This window comes from Andrena cerasifolii, chromosome 15 (genome assembly GCF_050908995.1).
Source record: "Andrena cerasifolii isolate SP2316 chromosome 15, iyAndCera1_principal, whole genome shotgun sequence".
Lineage (NCBI taxonomy): Eukaryota > Metazoa > Arthropoda > Insecta > Hymenoptera > Andrenidae > Andrena > Andrena cerasifolii.
Window position 1 is genome coordinate 7,131,411 of NC_135132.1, and position 23,120 is coordinate 7,154,530.

A 23,120-nucleotide genomic window follows, 5' to 3' on the forward strand; every position below is an offset into this window, starting at 1 on the left:
GCTTGGGAGCAGTCGCGCTTAATTTCCCAGTTTCAGCGCGCGCACACCCGGCTTAAATTATCCACGCCAGCTTTGATCTCTCGGAGCTTCCGAAAGGCTTCCTCTCTCCCCCCGACTCTACACACCGACACCCTCTTTCCTTTTGCGCCGCGCTGAAAGCCTAAAGCTTTCTCAGGAATCCAGCTGGGAAAGCTTTGTTTCGACGCGAGCCACTCGGGTTCCCAACAGAACACGACCGTTTGCGATGCTCTAACCCTTCTCCTCCCGTTGGCCTTATTTTCCGGGGGAACTTCTTAATGGCAGCGGGGGCTTTAATCGTAGCGAACCTGAGGAAACACGCACACCCCCCCCCCTACGGGGGTTAATGGGAAAACGCGGTGGTATTGTTTCCACGATTTTCAATTGTCGGAACACGGTCCTTTAAGCGGTTAACGACAGTCGTTTTGTGTTGCATTTCCCTCCATATCGAGATTCTCTTTTTTATTAATTCGAGGACAATTTCAACTCTTTTCGCGGATTTAATTGCAGGAAATTCAGTCACGAATTATTAATCAATTTAAGAAAGTCCATTACTTTAAATACAAGACAGAAAAAAATGGAGAAAAATCTTTTGCCAGTTCCGGGATTCGAACTCGGGGCCTACTGGGTGGGAGTCATGTGCCTTACGCACCTAGCTGCGACAACTCTTCACCATACCCTTTCTTCTCTCGGTTATTTCTCCGACGACTGTTCGCAGTTTCCGCGAGACTTCATAAGCATTTGAATTCTACACAGCAGGCACCCTAAGGTACTGTATTTTTCACTTAATAAGCACGGAGAATAAAGATCTGTAGGCAACAATGCTTTAAAGCCGGGCAGGGTTACAACAAACGTCCGCGGCGCATTCGGAAGATGGAAGTTTTCATTAAACGGAGAAAAATGGAAGGATGAGGATTTCCCTTGGCAGTGTTCCACGGCGACGCGGCTCCGGGCGCTCTTAAATAACAAAATTTACGAGGCTGTTCCAAAAATTCGAGGCCGTGAAATATCATATTTATGGGAGGAGACGGGGCTGGCAAGTAGGTACGTTCATGTTTAACGCGAACGACGAGGAACATGAACGCGCGTGTCCATATTCTGCCTTCTTTCGGCTGCGCGCTCCCCGATGCTGTTGCAAAACCATATATTATTACGATAACGCTTACCGCAGACCCCCGAATGGGGAGAGAGAGAGAGAGCCGTGGCCGCGATCCCTCCATTATTTACCCGCGAAATATTCCCGTAACAAGCCGGCCGGCGAGCTTTTTTACTTTACCACTGTTCGCTGCGCCGCAACCGTTTAACGCGAAAACTTGCCGTTCAACGCTAGCTCGCCCCGGGAAGCTAACCGTCGCTAATTTCACGGCGATATTAGGGAACGTTTATTCGGCGCGGCCGCGTGACCCGGTTCCTTGTCGCTGATCGCGTTGCACGGTTAATCTGATTCTCGATCGGGCCTATAATTACACGTGACAGGCAATTTTCATGCGTTGAACCGCCCTTAAGCACCGTAAGCCGTGGTTTAAATTCAGCCTCGCGGTTAGCTTATCGACTTAACTCCCCGCGGTAGCATTCCTCCGCCTGGCTTCGCTTTCCTTTCCAGCCCTGCACCCTGGAATTCCCCTCCCGATGAATTTGCATTCGCCGCTCGCTTGGCCAAGGGAAGGAAAGGAGACGCGAAAAATTTTCCAATCGCAGGTGTACTTGCCCTCGAAATTCCCGCGGATTTCGGCAGAGAATTCGGCATCCCCGGGCTCTAAGCACAATGTGTCGCTCTGATTAATCCAGCGGAACGGCAATCGAATTGCCGCTAGATTCGCCCGAAAGCGCCGCTAGTTGGAATTTTGTCTTTCAGCCGGTTGAACCGTGCCGCGGCGTTATTAATTCCGCAAACAATAGCGCGCAAATTTGCCCCACGGTCGGCCGCCTCGCCTCTATTCGCGATTTTCGACAGCTGTCGCTAATTATGGAATCGCGATCGACCATTGGGCGCAGCAGACTGGCGCTACCGCGCGATAATTGTAGCGCCGGAAGTCGACGGGATTGCGCGGCGAAATGAGCCATAAAAGTGTCGCCGCTGCCATCGATCCCTCCCTCATTAACAGTGGTATCGACGCGAGGCGTCCGACCCGCGATTCTTCCGTTTTGCAATTCAAATGCGCCGCATTGTTATTCGCGAAAGTACCTCGAGGCCTCCGACGCCTCTTCTCGCTACGTTCCACGACAATGGCGGGGAGGTTTCTTCCTCGGGGAGGAAGTCTCGCGGGTCAAAGGCGGCTGGCGTAGGCGAGGTATCAAAGGGAAACCTAATCGAAGCGCGATCTGCATAAATCCATCGCGGCCAATCCTTCGCTGCGGGAGGAAGTTGTTTCACGTGCTGCTGGGAATCGCCGATTCCAGGCTACGTTCCGTTTCACTTAGGCACGCATGCGTCGCGGCGGAGCGAGCTGGGGCGTCGAACGGTGCGGGGATTCTTCCGCGAATATCAACGAAAGATCGGAATTGGCTATTAAAAGTTCGCGATAACTTTTCGAAGGGGATCAAGGACCGCCCCCGCCTGGCTACGTACACGGTGTGCCGGGAGTAGCTGTCCAAGTGGGCCGGGGGCGATACTTCCACCCTCCTGGAGTTTCTCAGCAACCATTTTCGAATGTTATTTAAAAGGGACGTGGTCTTGGTGACGTCCACCGACTAGCAACATCGGTATATACTCATAATTATTGGTGTATATTTTAGACGGCTAAAATCGAGAGACTTTCGGATATGTATGCATAACTTCCGAAAAACAATAGTTTTTTAACTGAAACTTTTTTTTAAGTAGTTCATAATACTATGTAAAGATAGTTAAAAAACGGGAAATCTTCATGAAGCCGTTGATTTGTAAAAAAATGGGTATACCCCCTGAAATGAGCACAAATTGGGACATTCATTCACCTTATGTCGCCTTAGTATTTCATCTGCATTCTCTCTCTCTCTCTCCCTCTCTCCTCTCTCCTCTCTCCTCTCTCCTCTCTCTCCTCTCTTTCTCTCTTTCTCTCATTTTCTTCTCATCATTCCCTCTCTCTCTCTCCTTTTTCTTTTCTCACATCAGGTCTAATAATATAGCAGCTATAATGCTTGGGGCCTGGCCAATTTTCCACCACTTATATTTATTTTTAAATGATATATTAAAAACGTTTTTATTATCATTATAATTGTAGGAATAGGTTTTGTAATTCGTGCGTGTTTCGGGAGCCAGAAAAAAAACGGGTCTCGGGCGACGGGATTTGAACTCACGACCCCTGGGGTACTGGGCAGTCACCTAACCAATTCCGCCGACGTCGTTCCTCCGAGCTCTATTATTCCGATCTGCCTCTTATGGTGCACGGAGCGAGCGAATATTAGAATCGAAGTCGATCGCCGACGGTGATAATCCTGTTATCGGTGGCCACTAGGCGTACCGCTGGGATTAACTGACTCGCGATTAAACTTAATTCCGCGGCGAGGAGCATCAGGAGTGCACCGAGCGCAGGCTCGCGGTAATATTGTCGCGTCGCGACGACACGTCCCTGGTAAACGAACGAGCAACGTACCGATGCGTTCCCGAACGTGGCGCTACGTGCTCGGGGTAGAGATCCTCAGAATGGAGGGCGCCGGTCCAACATCCTCGACACTTTCGCGAGCTTTTTCCAGCGAGCCTCGGACGCCCCTCGGGATTATTTTTCGTCACGTAGCTTGTTGTTTCGTCGCGGAGCGTTGTTTCAGCCGGAGGCCGGCGCACCGTGAAACAAAAGGAGCTGCGGGGACGGAGGAGGCCAGCCATGGGGAAAGACTTTTCCGCGATATTTCCCGGAAACAAAGGGCGCCTCGAATTGAATCCCTAGAGGATGGACGGGACAATGGCGGCGTCCTTCGCGGGACTTTTGTTTAAATAATCTCCTTCTCGCCTCGGACGATCCTTAACGGAACTCCCGCAGCCCTCCCCGCGACACAGAAGAAAAAGCTCATCCTTCCGCCGTCTTTCTTCCCTCGACCTACTTGAGCAGAATGCCCCGCGACGCGCCCGCTCTGTTTCGCGTGCCCGCGAAATATGGGTCGCCGTGTGTTCCCGTCGGATTAAAAATAACGACCAGCCTCCCTTCCTCTCCCACCCCTCACGGGCCAAGTAACGTTCCGCTCTCGGCGGGGAGCTTCCGCCCTTAAACGCGCGCTACGTCGCCGACGTTTCGCCGCGGCAGCTGTGTTTACTGGTAATTTACGAGGCCCGCGAACGACAAGCGCGGAGAATCGATAAAGACACCCCCTTCCACCCGTCGTGCACCGTGATTATCTTGTTCCTGGGACGGGGTGGTTGCGTTCGATTGAAACACGCGCCTCTTATTCCCCGGTTCTATCTGTCTTCCGAAATTACAGGCTGCGGGAGACTTCGGCCGGTGGTGAATTAGGGGGTTGTTTACGCGCGATGGAAATAAGATGTGCGGAGGGACGCGGGCGATCGTTCAGTGACCCTCGAAAGGAACAGTGAAGTGGTCACGGTGGTTGGAGGGAGAGTGGAGAACGGTGGTCGCGACTCCGCGGGGTGGATTTAAGGGGTGGCCACTTATCGAGAAGCCCCGCGTAACCGCGGACCTTGATTTACTGGCTCGATAACCGAGGACCATTAATATCAAGTGGGAAACGCGACCAGCACATCCCACGTGCCATCTGGTTTTCCGTGTAACGGCCGCCGACACGCCTGCACACCCTTCTTCCCGCCAGCACGCAGCCCTGACCCACTAGGGTGGCGCTTATTTATACGTGTCGAAATTTTGTTTGTAATTCTTCGCTCCCACCCCCTAGAACGGTGACATTTGATAAAAAAATAGTCTCCGAAAAAGATTATTGCAATCGGACGACAGGAAAGGGAGCCGACCGAGCCTTAAAGTGTAGAAGAATTTCTCAAAAATGGTCCTATCGAAATTTTGTTCAAATATTATTGAAAGAGCATACAATTTTCTACAATTAATGTATATATAATTTTTTCGTGCTTCCAACCATTTTTTAGATAATAGAGTTTGAATATAGAGAGGTCGGCGCCACACGCGTATAGACAATGGACGCGTGAAGCACAGATTTCTCTACATTCAAACGCTATTATCTAAAAAATGGTTGGAAGCACGAAAAAATGATATATACAGTAATTGTAGAAAATTGTATGCTCTATTAATATTATTTGAACAAAATTTCGATAGGGCTTACCATTTTTGAGAAATTCTTCGAATTCAAATCACTGATGAATTCTAAACTTTAAGGCCCGATCGGCACCCTTTCCTGTTGTCCGATTGCAATAATCTTTTTCAGGGACTATTTTTTTATGAAATGGAACCATATTAGGGGGTGAGAGCAAACGAAATCGCAGGTTGAAAATAAGAACCTCCCTACTGATCCACCCTGTGCATAAAATTTACTCGCGCGAGCGGGGGTCGCTCCCTCTCGTCCCGCGAAGAACGCGGGGAAAATTACGGACAGCAACTGTCCGGCTTCCACGAGCGGTTGGGAATTTCGCAAAGTTGGGCCCCGTCAATTCGCTAATTTACAGACCAACTTTCTACGTACGCGCGTCTCGCTCGGCAGATGTTTGAACTTTATTAATATCGTTCCACTTAAACGCGCCCGCCGCGCTGCGAATTATTTATTCACCGTCCCGGAGTGGATAGCGGCGCCAGCTTTTAAAACGCTCGCGGAAAGGGGATGATACCTTTCCGCGCTCTGGAGATGGAAAGAAAATTATCCCCCTGTTGTGCCCGACGGTTATTTAAATTCCGCTGACCCGGCCGGCACGGTTCAATTGAGAAGTTAATTATTTCGGCTTGCAAATTCGCGCCACTCGAACCCCACCCCCGCCGATACCGATGCGAAATTATTCAGCGGAAGCGGGGGAGGGCAGCGACGGTGGCTTCGGTCGCCAAGATAAGACTGCGGAACGTTTATAATTAACTCTAAAACCGTAGTTATCGGGGATCTGGGTCGGTAATTATGAACACGCGTTTGCGAATACCCTTGCAGCCCCTGAAACTCTCGGCCAAGATCGATCGCCACCTCCCTCCCAGTTCCGGGCTCTCTGAATTTTTCAGGCTGCCCCAACGCCAACCCCTCCCCCCCGCAAGCCCCAGCCATCGAGCTCGCGTCTTCCACGACACGGGTTAATAATTAATCTTGACGTCACTCGATATTATGCTCCCCAGACGGCGAACGAGCACAGTCGGAGGATTCGCATCTGCAGCGGATGGAGAACTCCGCGAGTCGCGGGGCGCGCTTAACCCTTGTTGGACAAAATGGCACAAAATTTGACTTTGTGGTAAAATACGTTGTTATTGTTTATTGAAAGAGAATAAAAACCCTAGGCTCGGAAAAGAGCCCATGGGTCCAGAGGTAAAATATTCTTGAAGCATCATTGAAAATGGTACTACTGGCGCCATGTAGTACCTATCTCGTAATTTCAGGTACCCTCTGCAAGTAGGAACGCTTCCCGAGTGAGGGAAATTTTACTTATCGAATATTTCTTCTGTTAAATTAATTTTTTTCATAAAGTTTAATATGATATTAATGTCACATATTTCCAGAGTGTAATGTTTGGGCTAAAAATATTAAAAATTAAAAATTTTCGCATAATTTTTCGCCTGGGAAAGAAAACTCGGCTATCTAACCCCGAACACACCCTTAAGAACTTGTTCCGGATTATCGGAACTCGCAGCGTCGAGGTGCGCCCTAAATTAGTGATAATTAAACGCAGAACAGAAGCCGCCGCGCGTAGCTGCCGCACGCTGCGGGTCTCAGCTTGGCAGCCAAATTTATTGCCCGCCCCCGAGTGCTGGAAATTGTTAACTATTAATTCCCGGGAGCTACCGGTTAGCTGAAACGCTCGACGCGATTTTCCGGCCCGAAGTGAGCTTCTTTCAACTTTCGCACCCCCTCAGAATCAATGTCTAACCGACGCGCGACCACATCCTCCCTTATATTCATTTTTTAGAACGGGAGTGGATTAAAGAAAGAAATGAAGAAAGCTTGAAAGGGGTGCGCGCAGGGATCTGAAATTTGCCCTTTTGAAAATTCCCGCGCGCCCCTCGGCAATGGTTGCAGGTGGAGGTTCAAGGATGAGAGAGCGCAGGGGAAGGTCGACCGTCACGGGAGCGCGAAGGAGCCTCCGTGAGCAGCGCGCTTCGATCGTAACCGCGAGCGCCTGAAACGCTGCAACCCGCCGCACCGCGTTCCCTTACCGCGGCCAGACACCTCTTTTTAATTATGCAGCTACCCACAGCGAGGCCGGCCATCCCTTCCGCTCTCGTGCCTCCTTTGTGTCGACGTAACGCGCGCGGACCAACACCCCCTCCAACCCTCTGCGAGGGACGCGTCGTTTCGCGGCGAATGAAATTCCTCCGCACGATTCTCCGGAGAAACAGGGGCCTCCATCGACGGGCGTGAAAATTCTCACGGCCACCCTCAGAGTGCTCTAGACGCAGCGGAGCGCGAGGGTAGGCAAAAGTGAGAGTCCGCGGAACTCCGGGATGCCCGGAGGTTCCCTCGGGGGAGGGATGGTGGTACGCGGGGCACAGAGGGCCGGGGGCGGGCTATGTAAATGCGGCCACCTTGTCGGGAATCAATTTTCGGCGCTCCCTTTTATCTTCGCCGTGGCTTCTGCTATCTGCGACCTGCCACCTGTGGGAAAGCCCTGTCCACCCCTCTTCGTCCCCTGGTAATCGGGGCTAAAATATACGCTCGAAAATGGCGGCTGCTCGGGCGTCGATACGAGTGACGTGGACAGCGAAGCGAGCCCGAATTTAGAAATTTGAATTCACGGTAGTAGGACTGGTGGAGACGAACGGGGGTGTCCAATAGGGTGGCCCTTATATATACAGGTCGAAATTTCTTTTTTGTATTTCTTTGATTTCGCTCCCTAGAATGGTACCATTTGATAAAAAAATAGTACCTGGAAAAGTTTATTGCAGTCGGACAAGAGGAAAGGGAGCCGACCAGGCCTTCAAGTTTAGAATTTAAAGAATTTCTCAAAAAAAGTAAGCGCTATCGAAATTTTGTTCAAATAATATTAAAAGAGCATTCAATTCTCTACAATTATTGTATATATCATTTTTTCGTGCTTCCAACCATTTTTTAGAAAATAGCGGTTGAATATCGAGAGGTCGGCAAGGAGAATAAACGGAGGATTTTATGTACGTACAGATAATCGAAGCGTAAAATGATGCTGTGAGTGAATTTATCTTTAATTCTGTCCCGTGATAATTTGTAAGTTATAATATTAAAAATTATCTGAAGTCATTCCCTATGCAAATTATCTTTGTAAAAGGAAATGAGATCCCCATAAAAAACTTAAAAAAGTAAAAAAAAATTCGTCAAGTACATACATAAAAAAAGTCGAGGACGAAGAAGACTATTATCAAATAAATCACAAAAAATAGAAGATAATAATAAATATAATATTAAAAATTATCTGAAGTCATTCCCTATGCAAATTATCTTTGTAAAAAAAAGTGAGATCCCCATAAAAAAACTTGAAAAAAGTAAAAAAATTACGCCAAATACATGAAATCAAATAAATCACAAAAGAATAGATATTAGATAATAGTAATTAGCATATATAAAAAAAGTGTGAAATCAAAATGAGCTGCAAGTACATAAAGATGCTTTCCAACTGCGCTTAAGATGACACAACTACATATACACAGCTAAAGTGCTGTGTTCATACATTCCATTACCCACATCGCGGACATTTTAATAATGCGAAGATAAAATGTAACATCTAGACATTTGCCTAGATGTCCGCGGCCTGGAATTCAAATACTTGGCGTCATCAAAATTCAAATGATTGATGAATTCTAAACTTTATGGCCCGGTCGGCACCCTTTCCTGTTTTCCGATTGCAATAATCTTTTTGAGGGACTATTCTTTTTATGAAACGGAACCATATTAGGGGGGTGCGAACAACAGAAATAGCAGGTTGAAAATAATGGCCTCCCTAGTGTCCAATAACGTTTCACACTTTAAAGGGGTGTCATTTAATTCCGCGGACGTTCCTTGTCGTCCAAGTATATTCGCCCGGAACCGCGGCGGTTAATTTTTTACAGCACCTCGAGGGAAAGCTGGAGCATCGCCGAGTAACGGGGAGGTTGGGGGTTGCTGAGGACGGAAGGATCGCGTGTCGTCATAGCTTTTTATTCCGGGCGCTGCGGGGGCGGAAACCTTGCGCGTCCCGCGATGCTTCCGGAATATTTTCGACGATCCCCCGATATTTCTTGGGAAAGAAATCACGGATGTAGGTCGCGTAAAAGCATCCCCTGGCAGACTCTAAAACCGTCCTAACGATCACGCTCACTTGTACACGATTACCGGCCCCGTTTCAAGCCGCTCGTTGCTTGCAATGAATCCGAAAGCGTGTTTCTTTCTCAAAGAAATATTCAAGGGTGGGGGGGTGAGTCCTCCCCGATCAGAGGCGCGCGGTTCTCCTGGATTTTAAGAAATTAACAGCTGAATATTCATGGCTGCTTGCCACCGCCACACCGCCGTTGTTTGCCTCCGCGTGAGGGTGAAGGGTGCAAACAAGGGTGCATACATATTTACGGGGTTGATTTTCCCGGTGACATTGGGAACGTCGTGGCCGCGAATTGCGGCGGAGACAAGCATCTGCATATGCATGATCAGTCGCGAGTAAGTCGCGAGGGAGTTCCGCAGGGGGATGAAGCCGGAGGGAGGAATGTGTCTATACCATAGCGGGTGGCAATCGTTGATAGGGTGCGTGGAGTCTTCGCGAGGAATTATTGCGGAGCATCGCGGAGCGTTCGACCCGGTTTCGCTGCGTCAAACGGACCTTTCATCCCTCGGCTCCACCCCTCGCCTGCTCGGGGTGGAAGAAAAAGCTCGAAACTAAAACACGAGATTTCAATTAGCGCGATGGGGCGGCGGAAAAAAATTCGCGCGTCCGGAGAAACACTTAAGGTGCTGCCCCTTTGCTTTACCTCCGTCCTTTTTACTTTTTACCACCCCCGCTCGGGACTCTGTTTCTCCTAGCGAGCGAGGCTGTGTCGACGTTTCCCCGCTTCGAAAGAGAAGCCTCCCAGGGATCTGATTTCCTCGTCTGTGGCTAGCGTTCCTCAATTTCAATTTTCCAGCCTGACGCGTGCCGTCCACCCCCTCGTCAACCCCTTCACTCAGCGCGTTGCTGTTTTAATTAAATCGACGCTCGGTGGAGGTTTTGCGGGGCCTGATCCTTGACCAACTAACTTTGACGCCTTGTACCGCTGATGGGAAAGTAATTAGCGGCCACCCTTCTGGGGCAGGGGTGTCTTTGAGGGGTGACATTAACAGTGTACACAGCGATATTGATTGGCGACGGCTCCTGCTTCTGAACGCGTCCCTTTCGCGTGGTTACGACCACTGTTTGTTTCAGGGGGGGGGGTGGAGAGACCCCAACCCTCAACCCTCGACTCTCGACCGCCGGAGTCCGAACACCCTCCTACCTCCCGCATCGATTTCAATGGGATGATCCCGTCTCTGAGCGGTACCAGCCGGGGAGGAAAGATTCTCCTGTGCTCGAGGGGGTGGCAGTGTGCCATGGGGTTGCAAACGGTGTTATTAACATACAGATAGTTCGAAGCAGAGGCTTTCCTCCGGGGAGCTTCCAAATATAAAAAATTTCAGGAACGTAAGTCAACCCAGGGAGGGAGGGTGTTTCATCCCCTGGAACAGGGTCGTAAAGCTGAGCTTCCCGATGCTGCCCGGCCGCGTAAAGACTCGTGAAAGATTAGGGGTGCGTGACCAGCTTATCCCAGCCCCTCTGTAATACCGGGGGTTGGCTACGAATTAGCCAAACTTGCTGATTCAGGGCTGTCCCATTCCGGGGGATGCTTGACCACTTAATCAGGCCCGTTAGAGGAAAAATGTTTGCTCGAAGGGGCATTCCCGCACACCAATTTGTACCGCCACTTCATCAATTTCGCGTGTCTCGATGCCGCGAATTATTCAAACGAATGCAGCCTGGTAATTGAAATATCGAATAATCCCCGACAGTCGTACGGTATTTACAATGCCCACCGGACCAACAACAAACCAACGCCAGCTTTCCCGGATTTCCCCGGGGGTGGATCGCGTCAGCCGAAAATCACTGAGGACACTTCATTAATAATTAAAACCCGCTGGGGAAAAAAGGCAAACATCGAATGCACCGATACACTGCGCCCGCAAAAAATCGTCCATTTAAGGGGTGAATCGCGGAAATTCCCGAAACCAGCGATTTTCGACCTTATTCTGCGATCGTTAAAGGTTCGTAGCTCGGAGCAACGTTAATCGATTTTAATGGAATTTTAGGCGTCTATACAACTTACTTAATTCTACAAAGGGTTTTTTTTTTAATTTTCATTACAAGCTCACAAAAAAAAATTTTAAAATCGACCTTTACTATTCTTTTCGCTATTCCAACCAAATACATTTTTTTTCAAAACGACGAAACGCGTCAGTTAGCAAACTAATCCCTCTAGCTTCTCAAAAAAACTCAAGTTGTTCGGACCAATTCTAAAAAAGTTATGCGATTTTATAAACTGTCCGAATATTAATGCGAGTCACTGTATCTCTCGAACTGAAGCAATTTTAACAAGAGACCAGTTAAATTTTTTCGACAAGTCCCCGAAGTTAAATATGTCTCTGCGATTTTTGTTTAACAACATATGAACGTCGACTACGGACTGTTTGGGAACTGAAATATGCTACACTTCGGAAAACAAATAAAACGTGCTACTTTTCGCTGCAGCGTTTGAAATGTGCTACTTTTCGTAACGCACGTCGATATGAATTATTAATCGAATATTACAACCCTTATGCACGAAAGCAAAGCGTCCTTTTCAACGGTCGATCCTCGCTTTCCTAACGCCACACAGACGTTCTTAACATTCTAGACTACTCGGAGGACAGTCCCTTCTCTATAGACTGTTGTTATTCCTGCTTCCGCACTCCAAAACAAAACCACAGCGCGCGCAGTGACAACGAAAGGCGCTCGGGGCACACACGACAGCGTTGCGGTAGAATTGAAAATTCGGGCATTTAGAAATTTTTGCCGCCCTCCGTCTTCTGCTATATTATTTTTAAGACCCTAAAACACCTTTTAAACAAAAAAAAAATTTTTTTTTTTTGAAAATTCTACAGTGGTTTAACCCCTTAATACCGAAAAACGGCGATCAGTATTTTTCCAAAAGCCTTCTTTCCGGCGTGACGGCTGTTCCCCCTGGAGGAGGCTTCCCGAGAGGGCTTTTCAATTCGAAAACCGTTCAATTTTGCCGGGGCCCGGAGTGTCTCAGCGTAAATTTCACTGAAACCTCTTTCCGTGAGAGCCACTTTGAAGCGTACCAGCGGGGTAAATGCGTATATACCGTGGCGCACGAGTTCTCCGACTCAGGCGCGTGTGCCCCGACCTTCCGAGGCCGTCGCTTCTGTAATATTAACGCGGAGCTCAGGGGGGGGGGGTGACTTTTACCCCAAGTTCCTCGCGAAATTGCCACCGAAACGCCCCGCCGTATTTACTCGTCGAACCTCGCCAATCTTCTTCATCCCCTCGCGATACGCCCTCTCGATCTTTCGCGCGCTCGTCATGGAACAGCTAAGTGGGTGAATTTCCTGCATTTCCGTTCGCTCGGAACCCTCGGACAAAGAACGCGTGTCGTTTGGGGATGATTTTGGAAAAGATCGAGGGGGTGCTTGTCAGGCATTCCGAGTTACGCGACGGAGGTTAGCGTCACGAGAATTCCGCGGCCGGAATACTCAAGCTCCGTCTCTGGCCTCGCATTACCGCCGCCGCGAAGAGCGAGACGCAAAGTACGGGGGCGCCTGACTCGCGCGGTCTATTACTACTGCAGGCCGCGTCTTGTGCCAGTGATCCGGGGGCCGGATGTGTCTCGGGGCAACGTGACGGGAATATCGACTGTCAGGGCTGATTTCCGAGGGCGAGGCGACAAACCGTGCCACTTAAGGCGGCTGTACAAGGGAATCCAGCGGCCCGAAAAGCTCGAGCGAATGGCCGAGCGGGGGGTGCGGGGGGGGGGAAGGAAGTCGAGCTCAAAGGCCGCGAGATCCTGTGCCACGGACACAGGGCAGTGGGAAGGTCCAAAGGAAAGTTAAAAAGTGTGTAAGTAGATTAATGGGCGTTGGGAAAGGGAGCTAGTGCTATGACGTCATTTCGTAAGATGTCAAAGAGTGACGCAAGAAATTGCTTCGCTTTTGTCACCACGATCTGGAAACTGAATTCTATGCCAAACGATACCTTATGGTCAGATATCAATCACACGAAATTTTCAAGTTCGGGTGACAATTTGTTTCTGAGATATGAGTGGTCAAAGAAGTGAAAATTCGTTAAGGGATCGGCCCATACTCCTCGATGTATATACGGACTTTTATGCTAGTCCGATAATTTCAACAATTAGTTCCAGGGGTTTTGATGACTGCTAACAACGAATTTGAACTTAGATTTTCAAAATTTACAATGGGCGGTTGAATATAGCGGATGATATATAAAAAAGCACCCACTACACAGACTTTTATATTTTTCGATTTTTATTTTTTATTTTGGGGAATTTTTAAAATATAGGTTCAAATTGGTGTTAGCATTCAGCAACCCCCCTGGGAATAGTTGTTCAAATTATCGGATTGGCAAAAGTCCGTATGTGCATCGAGGCGTATGGGCGGATCCCTTAACGAATTTTCAGTTCTTTGACCTCCCATATCTCGGAAACTAATTGTCACCTCAACTTGAAAATTTCGTGTGATTGATATCTCATCATAATGTACCGTTTGGCATAAAATTCAGTTAAAAAATCGTGGGACCAAAAAGAGGCGAAAAAGGGCCTCATTTTTGGGTCACTCTTTCTTTTTGAAGAGACTACAACTTAATGAATACACGAAAAATTATATGTCTTGATATTTAACTGTAACGTTTTTTTGTATACAAAAATTCATAAAGGTAACCCTATTTTCCGACCTGTCAAAGATATGGAATCCCTTAAGACTGTGAAACCTAACCTCAAAGTAAAATAGGTACTTTCACTTTTTCGCGTATGGCTACTAAGGTGCAAAAAACAGATAAACAAACTTCGAAGAACAGTTTAACGGTACAATAAGCGCTGCGAACTTGGGTTAAAAAAATTTTTACTTATTCGAAAAAAATTTCAAAATTTTCCTACCTCACGCTATTGTGCCATTTCATTTGCTAAAATTTAACTCGTCCAATGAAATTTTAACGTAATAAATTAGAATCGAAATTCATTTCAACTAAATTTACTAATACATCAAACTTCTGTGCGAATTGTTTTCTGTTTTCTGTACTCTGCGAGTTATATGCGCAAAAGTAGGAGTGCCTACTTGACTTTGAGGTTAGCTTTCCCACCCGATTGGTCACGAACGAAGCCCGCCGTTATTCCTGCCTCGAGTCTCTCTATAAACCCACAAAATCGCGTTGCAATCCTGAAGAGCAGGTTCCCGGTGTTCCCTTGAAAGTCACATTTAATCGTTTCCCTGATCTCTACTGTGCCTTTCATTAAAAGAGATCTTAGGAGCGGGGGAAAGCTCACCTGGAATGTGATGGCGTCCCTCTCGATCTGCGACATGTTCTTGAAGATGGTGTTGATGATGTTGAGGAACTTGTCGCGCTCGAGGAAGCTGGCCTGGTCCTTGTCGAAGAAGTCGATGAAGTCGTACAGGATGAAGTAAGTCCCTGCAAGAGAAAGCACCGCATGGGTCAGAGCCTGTCGAAAGCCATCCGGAGGCTTGCTCCCCGCAAGAGGCGAGCTTTGAAAAATCCTGAAAAATGACGGGAGCGTCGCGCGCTCGCTCGAGGCACGAAGAGGAATTAGCAACGAGGCCACCGCGTGCCAGATAAATCACCCTTATCGGCATGAAAAATGGGATCTTTGCCGCACTCGTGTCGTCTTACACCTCCGCGTCCCTTCTTTCCGGCGCTTACGCGCGTACCTCCGAGCCCGGCTCCTCGATATGCAAACGCCTGGCCCGAGGCTGGGGCTGCCTTTAGGATCATGCCTACATCGCTGACGGTCGCTGCCACCTCGGCGCACACAGCGACATAAAAGATTTCCCGTCGAACCGATACCAGCCACCCGGCGGGCTATTTACATTGTAAATATTACGCCGAAAGACCATGCAGCCTCGCCTTCGAGATACCCACCGCCCAGCGTGAAAAATGAATTTGTCCGGGTCGACGAATCTCCACCGCGCCGCGGCGCGCTTATTCACGAACCCGACCTGTTACACTCGCACCGAGGCGACGGTCCGCGCGGCGAGATTGCTGATGCTCGAATTTCAACGTCGGATGGTATATTGAATCGCGCTCCTGCGTCACCTGGCTATTTCCGAAAGTAGCCGGAATCGGAGACTTTAATATCTCGTGGGAATCTAAATCGAAAACTACTGTTCGGAACCGTTCGGATTCGGGGGAAGATGGAGTACGTTAGGTTTTCAGTAGTACGAGTCGACGGATACTGCGACGCGGTTGATATCTGGGGAATTAACGCGATTAAACGAATACAGGGGGTGTCTTTGTGATTCTTAAAGTCGACGGGTTCAAGGTGAGCGTTTGGCGACGCGTGTTCTTCGACCGGGGTGTACTTTTCAATGTATATACGCGGGGGTGGCTGGATGCAATAGAACTCAATTACAGCCGGTTCCTCGAGGATCCTCGGGATTCCTCTAGGCTCGGGGATAGGGTGGAGCTTATTCTTCAACTATGAAAGTATAGTCTTCTTGCCATCTCAGTTTCTTCGTTTTTATAAGCAATATAGTTGAGCAGAATATCAGCACGATTGATATATATTTAGGGGTAGCTGAATGGTGAAGCCTTCAATGTTCGTGATAATTTGGGGAATATTTGTAATGAGGGTATAGATATTTTTGCTTAGAGCTCTTGATGGGAAGATACGATTATTACGCGAAAGGTTACCCGTTCGGTAACGAATGTATTTTCTTGTTTTTGCTTTATTGTGGTATTCTGTTGTACCTTTAATTTTTGTTCTCGGGGCTTGATGGGTTATTTCTCGTGTGCGGTAAGGTTTGTTTTTTTATTTTTTCACTTTTAAATAATGGGGTCTTCCCGTAAAAGGTAATAAAAGGGAAAAAAGTAATAATTATATGGAAGGGCATGGAACAATAGGGTGGCCCTTATTTTTAACCTGCGATTTATTTTGCTCTCAACCCCTAATATGGTTCCATTTCATAAAAAAATAGTCCCTGAAAAAGATTATTGCAATCAGACAACAGAAAAGGGTGCCGAGCGAGACTTAATGTTTAGAATTCATTAATGGTTTGAATTTGAAGAATTTCTCAAAAATGGTAGGTCCTATCGAAATTTAGTTCAAATAATATTAAAAGAGCATACAATTTTCTATAATTACTGTATATATAATTTTGTTGTGCTTCCAACCATTTTTTAGATAATAGCGTTGGATTGTAGAGAAATCTGCGCTTCACGCGTCCATTGTTTATACGCGTGTGGCGCCGACCTCTCTATATACAAACGCTATTATCTAAAAAATGGTTGGAAGCACGAAAAAATTATATAGACATTAATTGTAGAAAATTGTATGCTCTTTCAATAATATTTTAACCAAATTTCGATACGGCTTACCATTTTTGAGAAATTCTTCAAATTCAAACTAATGATAAATTCTAAACTTTAAGGCCTAGTCGGCACCCTTTCCTGTCGTCCGATTGCAAAAAAACTTTTTCAGGGTCTACTTTCTTATCAAATGGCACCTTTCTAGGGAGTGAGAGCAAAGAAATACAAAAAAAAAATTCGACACGTATAAATAAGGGCCACCCTAACGGAACACTACTTAGTAATTTGTTCAAATGCATTCATTCGTGCCTTAATAAAAATATAATTTGTATATCTAAAGAAACAAATAAGGGTGGTAAGATTTATAAAGAAATATTTAATTTTTTTTTAACTTCTAAACTGCACCCTCCTCGGGGGCCTGGCTGGTGTCTCAGGCGAGGCGAAGTAACGCCGAGGGTTTCGGAGGGGGTGAAAAGTCGTTGCAAACGGAAGGTGAGGAACGACGAGGGTGGTAGGGCAGGAGGAAGGGCAGGAAAGAAGGCTGGAGAAGCGTGAGAGCCAGGGACCGAGAAGTTGGCTGGAAGGCGCCAAGGGCGGTGGAATGGAAAGGGTTGGGGGAAAAAAAGAGGAAGGTTAGACGAGTCGCCCCCTCGACTCCCGCTCGTCTCTATCGATTCGAGGCTGGCAACTTGTTGGCTACCCCGTGGCCTCGGCGATCTTCACGGAAACCGTGCTTCCAGACGTCGGATGCTCGAGCCAGCCACCCTTACGTTTCGATCGCCCCTCTATTTTTACACGTGCCGGGTCGAGAGGGGACTCGAGCCACGAGCAAACATAACTTCTTTATCCGGGGCAGGAAGTTCGGCAGGCGAGGGTCGGAGGAGATATTACAGGGCGATATTAGGGAAGGAGCAGGTTCCTGGCTCCCTTTACCTGTGTGTAACGAGGCTCTCTCTGTTTCTTCGAAGACCGATAAAGGGAAATTTCGAAGGGGCTGGGCTCGGGGGGCGCCATCGATTTCCCACCCGGCGACGCTGGCGGCGTTTTAGGGGACGCTGGTCGATCGAACGGGGAGATAAAGGCAGGCTTAGGAGGGCCGTGGACGGGGACACGGCGTTACGAACTACCCCGTGAACTCGAACACTTGTGGCTTTCCAGTAGTAACAACTCGCATTAATGAGATGCCGAGGTAAAGACCGCTAGCGAACTTTCGCCCCTAACAGCCCCGCGAGATGGTCGGCACGCCGGCCATAAATTTCGAATCCACAACCCCCCCTCGTCCGGGTGGTAAATTAGGCTGTGTTTATTTCTTCAATGTTTTAATTATTTTAAAAACGACGAGTAGAAAAACGGTACAACTTCAGGTTTAAAATTAACCACTGCCTTTAATTTTTGTGTAATACATTATTTACCCAGTTGGAATTTCATTTGAAATTATAGAAATTATATCAGAAAATCTTACTTAATTTTCAACTTTTTTTTCAACCGCGATTTGAAGTAGCTAAACCTCACTCAAATCAATTCCTGAAGATAGTTTCAGACTCAGGATTAAAAACAGCATTACTTTTGGTAATTTTAAAATTTTCAAAATTTTAAATTTACCCCTAAAATTGACACACCCTAGCGGTACATAATGTCCCTTTTCAAAATCAGTCTACGAGTCGTAATTTTTCAGTAAACTTGACAATTTTTTTTTTTACTCTTCGCAATTAAATTCCCCATCGATCTGTCCAGCCCGAATTTTGAATTTAACAGACAGCGAAATATGAACGCAGATACTGTCGAAAACTTAGTCACACTTTTTTAATATTCCTCCCTTATCCTGCAACTTTTACCTCCGAAAAGAATCATCCCTCCAGCTTATTTCTATCAAAAGTCGCACGATTTCGGCACAAAAAATTGCAGTTTGTCCCACGGCGCGAGGGTACAAGGGGGGGGGGGGAGAAAAATTCCCCAGCAAGTCGGTAGAAGCGGGCGTTCTACTTTGTTCGTGAATTACCAACAAGGGGAGGTTGCCTCGAGGAAGCTCGCTCCTCAACATCCCTCCGTTTTGTCGCTGGGAATCTGGCGGGCCATGAATTTTCTACGCATCCCCCGTCCACCGAGGGCGGCGCGCAAATGAAGAAACATCGCGACACCGGCGCGTAGATCTTGCCGCCGTTAATATCAGCCCGTTAGAATTGCCGTCCGGGAGAAGAAATAACGCGGGGGGGTAAAAAGCGCGGAGAATAAAGCGTTCGCGCGCCGGGAAGCGGGCGATATTGCGAGGGAAACGAGGCGCGTCTCGTTGCCGCCGCCGCCGCGAAAACTTTACGTGACTCGCCGCGAGTTCGTTCGCGGGATAAAGGAGGAGAATAATTGACAGTAACGGCGGCGCGTGTGCCGAGCGATGTTCGAAGCGATGTTCCTTTCCTTTCGGCGGTGAGGAACGATTGCGTTCGAAGGGTTCGGGGGTGGATGATCGCCTGGGGGGTAGTTTTAATTTATTTCTCCGGGTATCGAGCTCCTCGAAGGCGCGGGTAAACGCGGCCGCCTCGAGGAAGCAATCGTAAATTGGGACCCTCCGCGCCTTAAGGGGTGGTTCCGGTCTAGAGCTAAAAAAAATAGGTGATATTTATGAATTAATTAAAGGAGAACTACTGTATATAATTTAATGAGACTGTTTGCATTGTATTAAGAATGTATTAAGCTACAGATATATATTTTTTGCTTTATAATTAATCATTGCAGACGACACTGGGGAGTCGTTAAAGTCAAGGGGTGAAAAAATTCATCCAAAACGGTGGGACCTGTATCTCCAAAAGTTATTATCCGATTTGACTGAAACTTTTCTTATTTTGAAGAATACACTTCTGGCTAGGAGGGAAACCAGAGAAAATACAAAATTACATTTTTTTTTAGATAACAACGACACTTGAAATCTGAAATCACTTTTTCCCTATAGTTTTCCTCCTTTCAACACCTCAGAAAATTATAAATTTTAAATTTTTTGTATTTTTTCTGGTATCCCACCTAGCCAGAAGTGTATTCTTCAGAATAAAAAAAGTTTCAGTCGAATCGGAAAATAACTTTTGGAGATACAGGTCCCACCGTTTTGAGAACACTTTTTCGAGAAAAGCGCGTTTAAAGTTTTACGTGGGTAAATGACTATAAAAGACTCAAATGACTACAACTTAAATTCTTTTAAACACGTGTTCCTAAAAGGTTGAACATTCGAAAAATTAAATAAAAAAAAAATCGACTTATAGAAAGGAACCTCCCCTTAAGGGGACTAGGCAGTCAGACTGCTCGAAAATCAAGTATTTTTTGCGAATTAATTACAAGGAGATGGATACAAATTGTGGCTAGTACATTTGGATAATGCTTGTTAATACTATAAACAGTAAAAAAATAATTATTTGAATAATATATACATATGTATGGCAGCGCTACAGTTGCCTGATATATAGCTGCTTTTTCTGGAGCCGCTGTAATTTTCTGGCCGTAAGAAATTGAATTGTGAAATATCCTCTGAAATTGATACTTTGCCCTGGCCCCCACTCCGCCCTGAACCTATTAAAAAAAAAAAATCAAAAGTATAGCGGTTGTAAAACGGTAAATTTTAAAAAAACGTGATTTATCGCTAGGAAGAAGAGCCATTTTATTTATTTTTTTTTTTGTCAAAATAGGAGTTTTCACAGACTTATGCTTAGGTTCAGGTCGTAGCTAGACACATTTCACATATGTGAATTTTTTTTCAAATCGATTTGCACCTCCGTTTTTTCGCAATCACTGAAAAACGAAGAGGAAATATGAATCCGAGAAAAACGCGTTTAAAGTTACGAAAGAGGAATTAGTTTACCTGCGTGCGCGCAGAAACGGTTTATGACGCGCTCGACGTTTTCGGCTGCAAAATCCTTAATTTAGCGAATTTTAGCATAAACCAAACGGCATTTTACTGGGGAAGGGTGGTACTTTCGAAAACTGCGACAACAAAGAATCGAGTTTCTGACTGACTAGTCCGCTTAACCCCTGGCCTTGTCGGGGGAAGCTTGAAGGGTGGTTCTTTATTTCGCGTTCCGGGGAGGTGTCGTTCTCCCTCCGACGGGGAATTACAATTGTTCTCCCGGCGAATTTATCATCGCTGCGAAACGCGATCATAAGCTGGGGAATTGAATCCTTGTGTATTTTTCGCGAGTAATTACGGGGCAACAAAGGGACGGGAGGAAGCTCGTTAAACTTTTCTCCGTTCCGTGGCCCAGTTTCCCGCTTCGAGCTCCTTGGAACTTTCAGGTGATATCTGGGAAGATTTCAAGGCGATCGGGCGAGCGTTCGTTAACCCTCTTTCTCTCCCCGGAAATCCCGTGGCAGATTGCAGCGCCCCCGGGCCAAGGGAAGCCCCAGTTTTTCGGCCTTTTAATAACCGCCGCGGAGAATAATGAAAGTCGAGCGGACGTAAGTGCAATCTCTGCTCCGGAGCTGATCGACGCGATTGCCAATATCGCCTCGCGCAGCCCTTGGAGCGAGGGGCGAGTAAAGTTCGACGGGGGCGGGTGGGCAGGGAGGAAAACGGAGCCATCAGTCCATTTAAAGAAGGGCGAGGAGGAGTCGGGTATCAAGAGGGTGGTCTTCTTTTCGATGGAGAACCGTTTAAGGCGCTGCGCCAGGCTTTTAAGGAACCTGGTGTAATCGGCAGAAATCAGGGTTCCTGTTGGGAATTTTTTATGAGGCAACTATACGTGCAATCTTTTTCAAACTTTCCGGCTATATTACTGTGTATTTCGCGAAGTGAACAAATATTTTTTTTTGTTTAAAAATAACGCGGTAATTACTGCGTGCACTCTAGGGGTCGTTGTAGTGTCCTGGAACCAAAACAGCAAATAGCTTTGTGTTTTTTAATAAAATTGCGCAAAAAAAGGATTATGCCACCTTAATAGGCTGGTTTTTTCTACAGTGAGCTTCTTTCTTAGTGAGAAGCTACCATATTGCTGCGATTACTCATAATAGATATCGTTGTTTCTATGATGCCTTATCTCAGGAGGGAGGGAGGGTGCTGTGTAAGGGTGGAAACTAGGTCAGGGTGCTACCCCGTGCGATAAGCTTTGAGTTGTTGTCGCGTCCAATGGCTGGGGAAAAAGCACCCGCAATAGGTTTTCTGTTGTTCGCCCCTTTTTGTAATTTATCGCTATCGATCCTTCGAGTATTAATTGCCATTAATTGATCCTCGCCGGTTTCCAACACCCTCGATGCTCCGAATGGATTAACCCTTTGAGTACCAGGATCCAAACACTCAGCCACATGCGGGAATGTTCAAATCCTATCCGTTAAGCATAGCATCTGAACGCCTATAGGCGACCCCCGCACAAGCCCCATACCCTGGGCAAACAAATGGCCCAGTTGCAGCGGAGGTTCCTCTGCAGCTCGAGAGAGGAGGCAGTTCTTTCTGACAGATGGATGTATGAGTTAGGAAGGACGCCAGGGCTTAAGTCAATATCGCCCGGAACGCGAGTGCAGCGCGAGTGTGTCGATAAAGACACGGGTGACGTTCCAGTAGACCATTAAACTTCCCTCGGGTGTGATTACAGCCTTAAGTCTACAAACTCCGTGAGCGCAATTTCCGAGCGACTTCGCTCCAGAACTTGCACGTCGACTCCCGCCTGCCCTCGCCATTTTATTTTCGCGGACTCTTCCAGAGATTTCAGAACCCTTTTAGCCTAAGCTTTCTACTGCTCGGAGGAGAGCTCATCAGGCGCTAAGAAGCCTTTAAATGGGCGACCCAAGTGTCCCGGTAGCAGTGAAGAAGCAACTAACACTAACTCTCTACTGCACGCTTGCCATTGACGTCCATCATATCATCGTTCGCTGGGGATTTTGCGACCTCGCGATGTGAAACCGAGGCACGAATTAATTTCAATCACGAAGATGAGGACCGGACTCTCGTCCCGACACAAGCCGCGGTGGTCAGAGGACCCCTCCGGATTCGAAATTTAATTGAAATTTTCGTCCGATCCGCAGCGGTCGCCATTCTGGAAAGTTGCACGAATTAAATATATCGCAGCAAGCTTGGGGGAATCGGTGACGGAAACACCGGCGACACAGAGCAGGCAGCACATACGCGGGATTCTTGCGACTCGGCGGACGAGCTGCGGGCGCTCTTTGTTGGAAATTCCTGTAATTTCCAGCAGCTCGTCGCGTTAAATGAAAACGATTGTTACATGCGAAGCCGCCCCGCTGTGCAGCGTCAAATTCCTGCGATCCCATGTCTGGCTCGTCGAGCTGTAAACGCGAAATTTCGCTTTAACCGAGAACATACTACAGAGGATATTACGCGCGCCGGTTTAAAAGTCGCTTAAATATTCCGAAAGCCAGCGGAAACCGCCGAAGTGGATTCGATATATTCCTCGACGGTTGGTTGGATGGATGTGGGGAATTGTAGGAATAGGTTTTATAATTCCTATTTGCGGAAGCCGCGGAAAAAAACGCACCTCGGTCCGACGGGACTTGAACTCACGACCCTGAGGGTACTAGCCAAGCGCCTAACCAACTC

The 23,120-nt window shown here is 47.3% G+C and overlaps 1 protein-coding gene across 1 annotated transcript in view; it reads right to left on the reverse strand.

Annotated features, from left to right (window-relative positions):
- The window catches only part of Ache-2 (acetylcholinesterase 2), a 116,002-nt gene that overhangs the window by 43,363 nt on the left and 49,519 nt on the right, over positions 1–23,120 (reverse strand). The window contains exon 2 of the mRNA XM_076827702.1: positions 14,598–14,740. Within this exon, the coding sequence (XP_076683817.1) occupies positions 14,598–14,740 (143 nt within the window). The remainder of the gene's footprint in view (positions 1–14,597; positions 14,741–23,120) is intronic.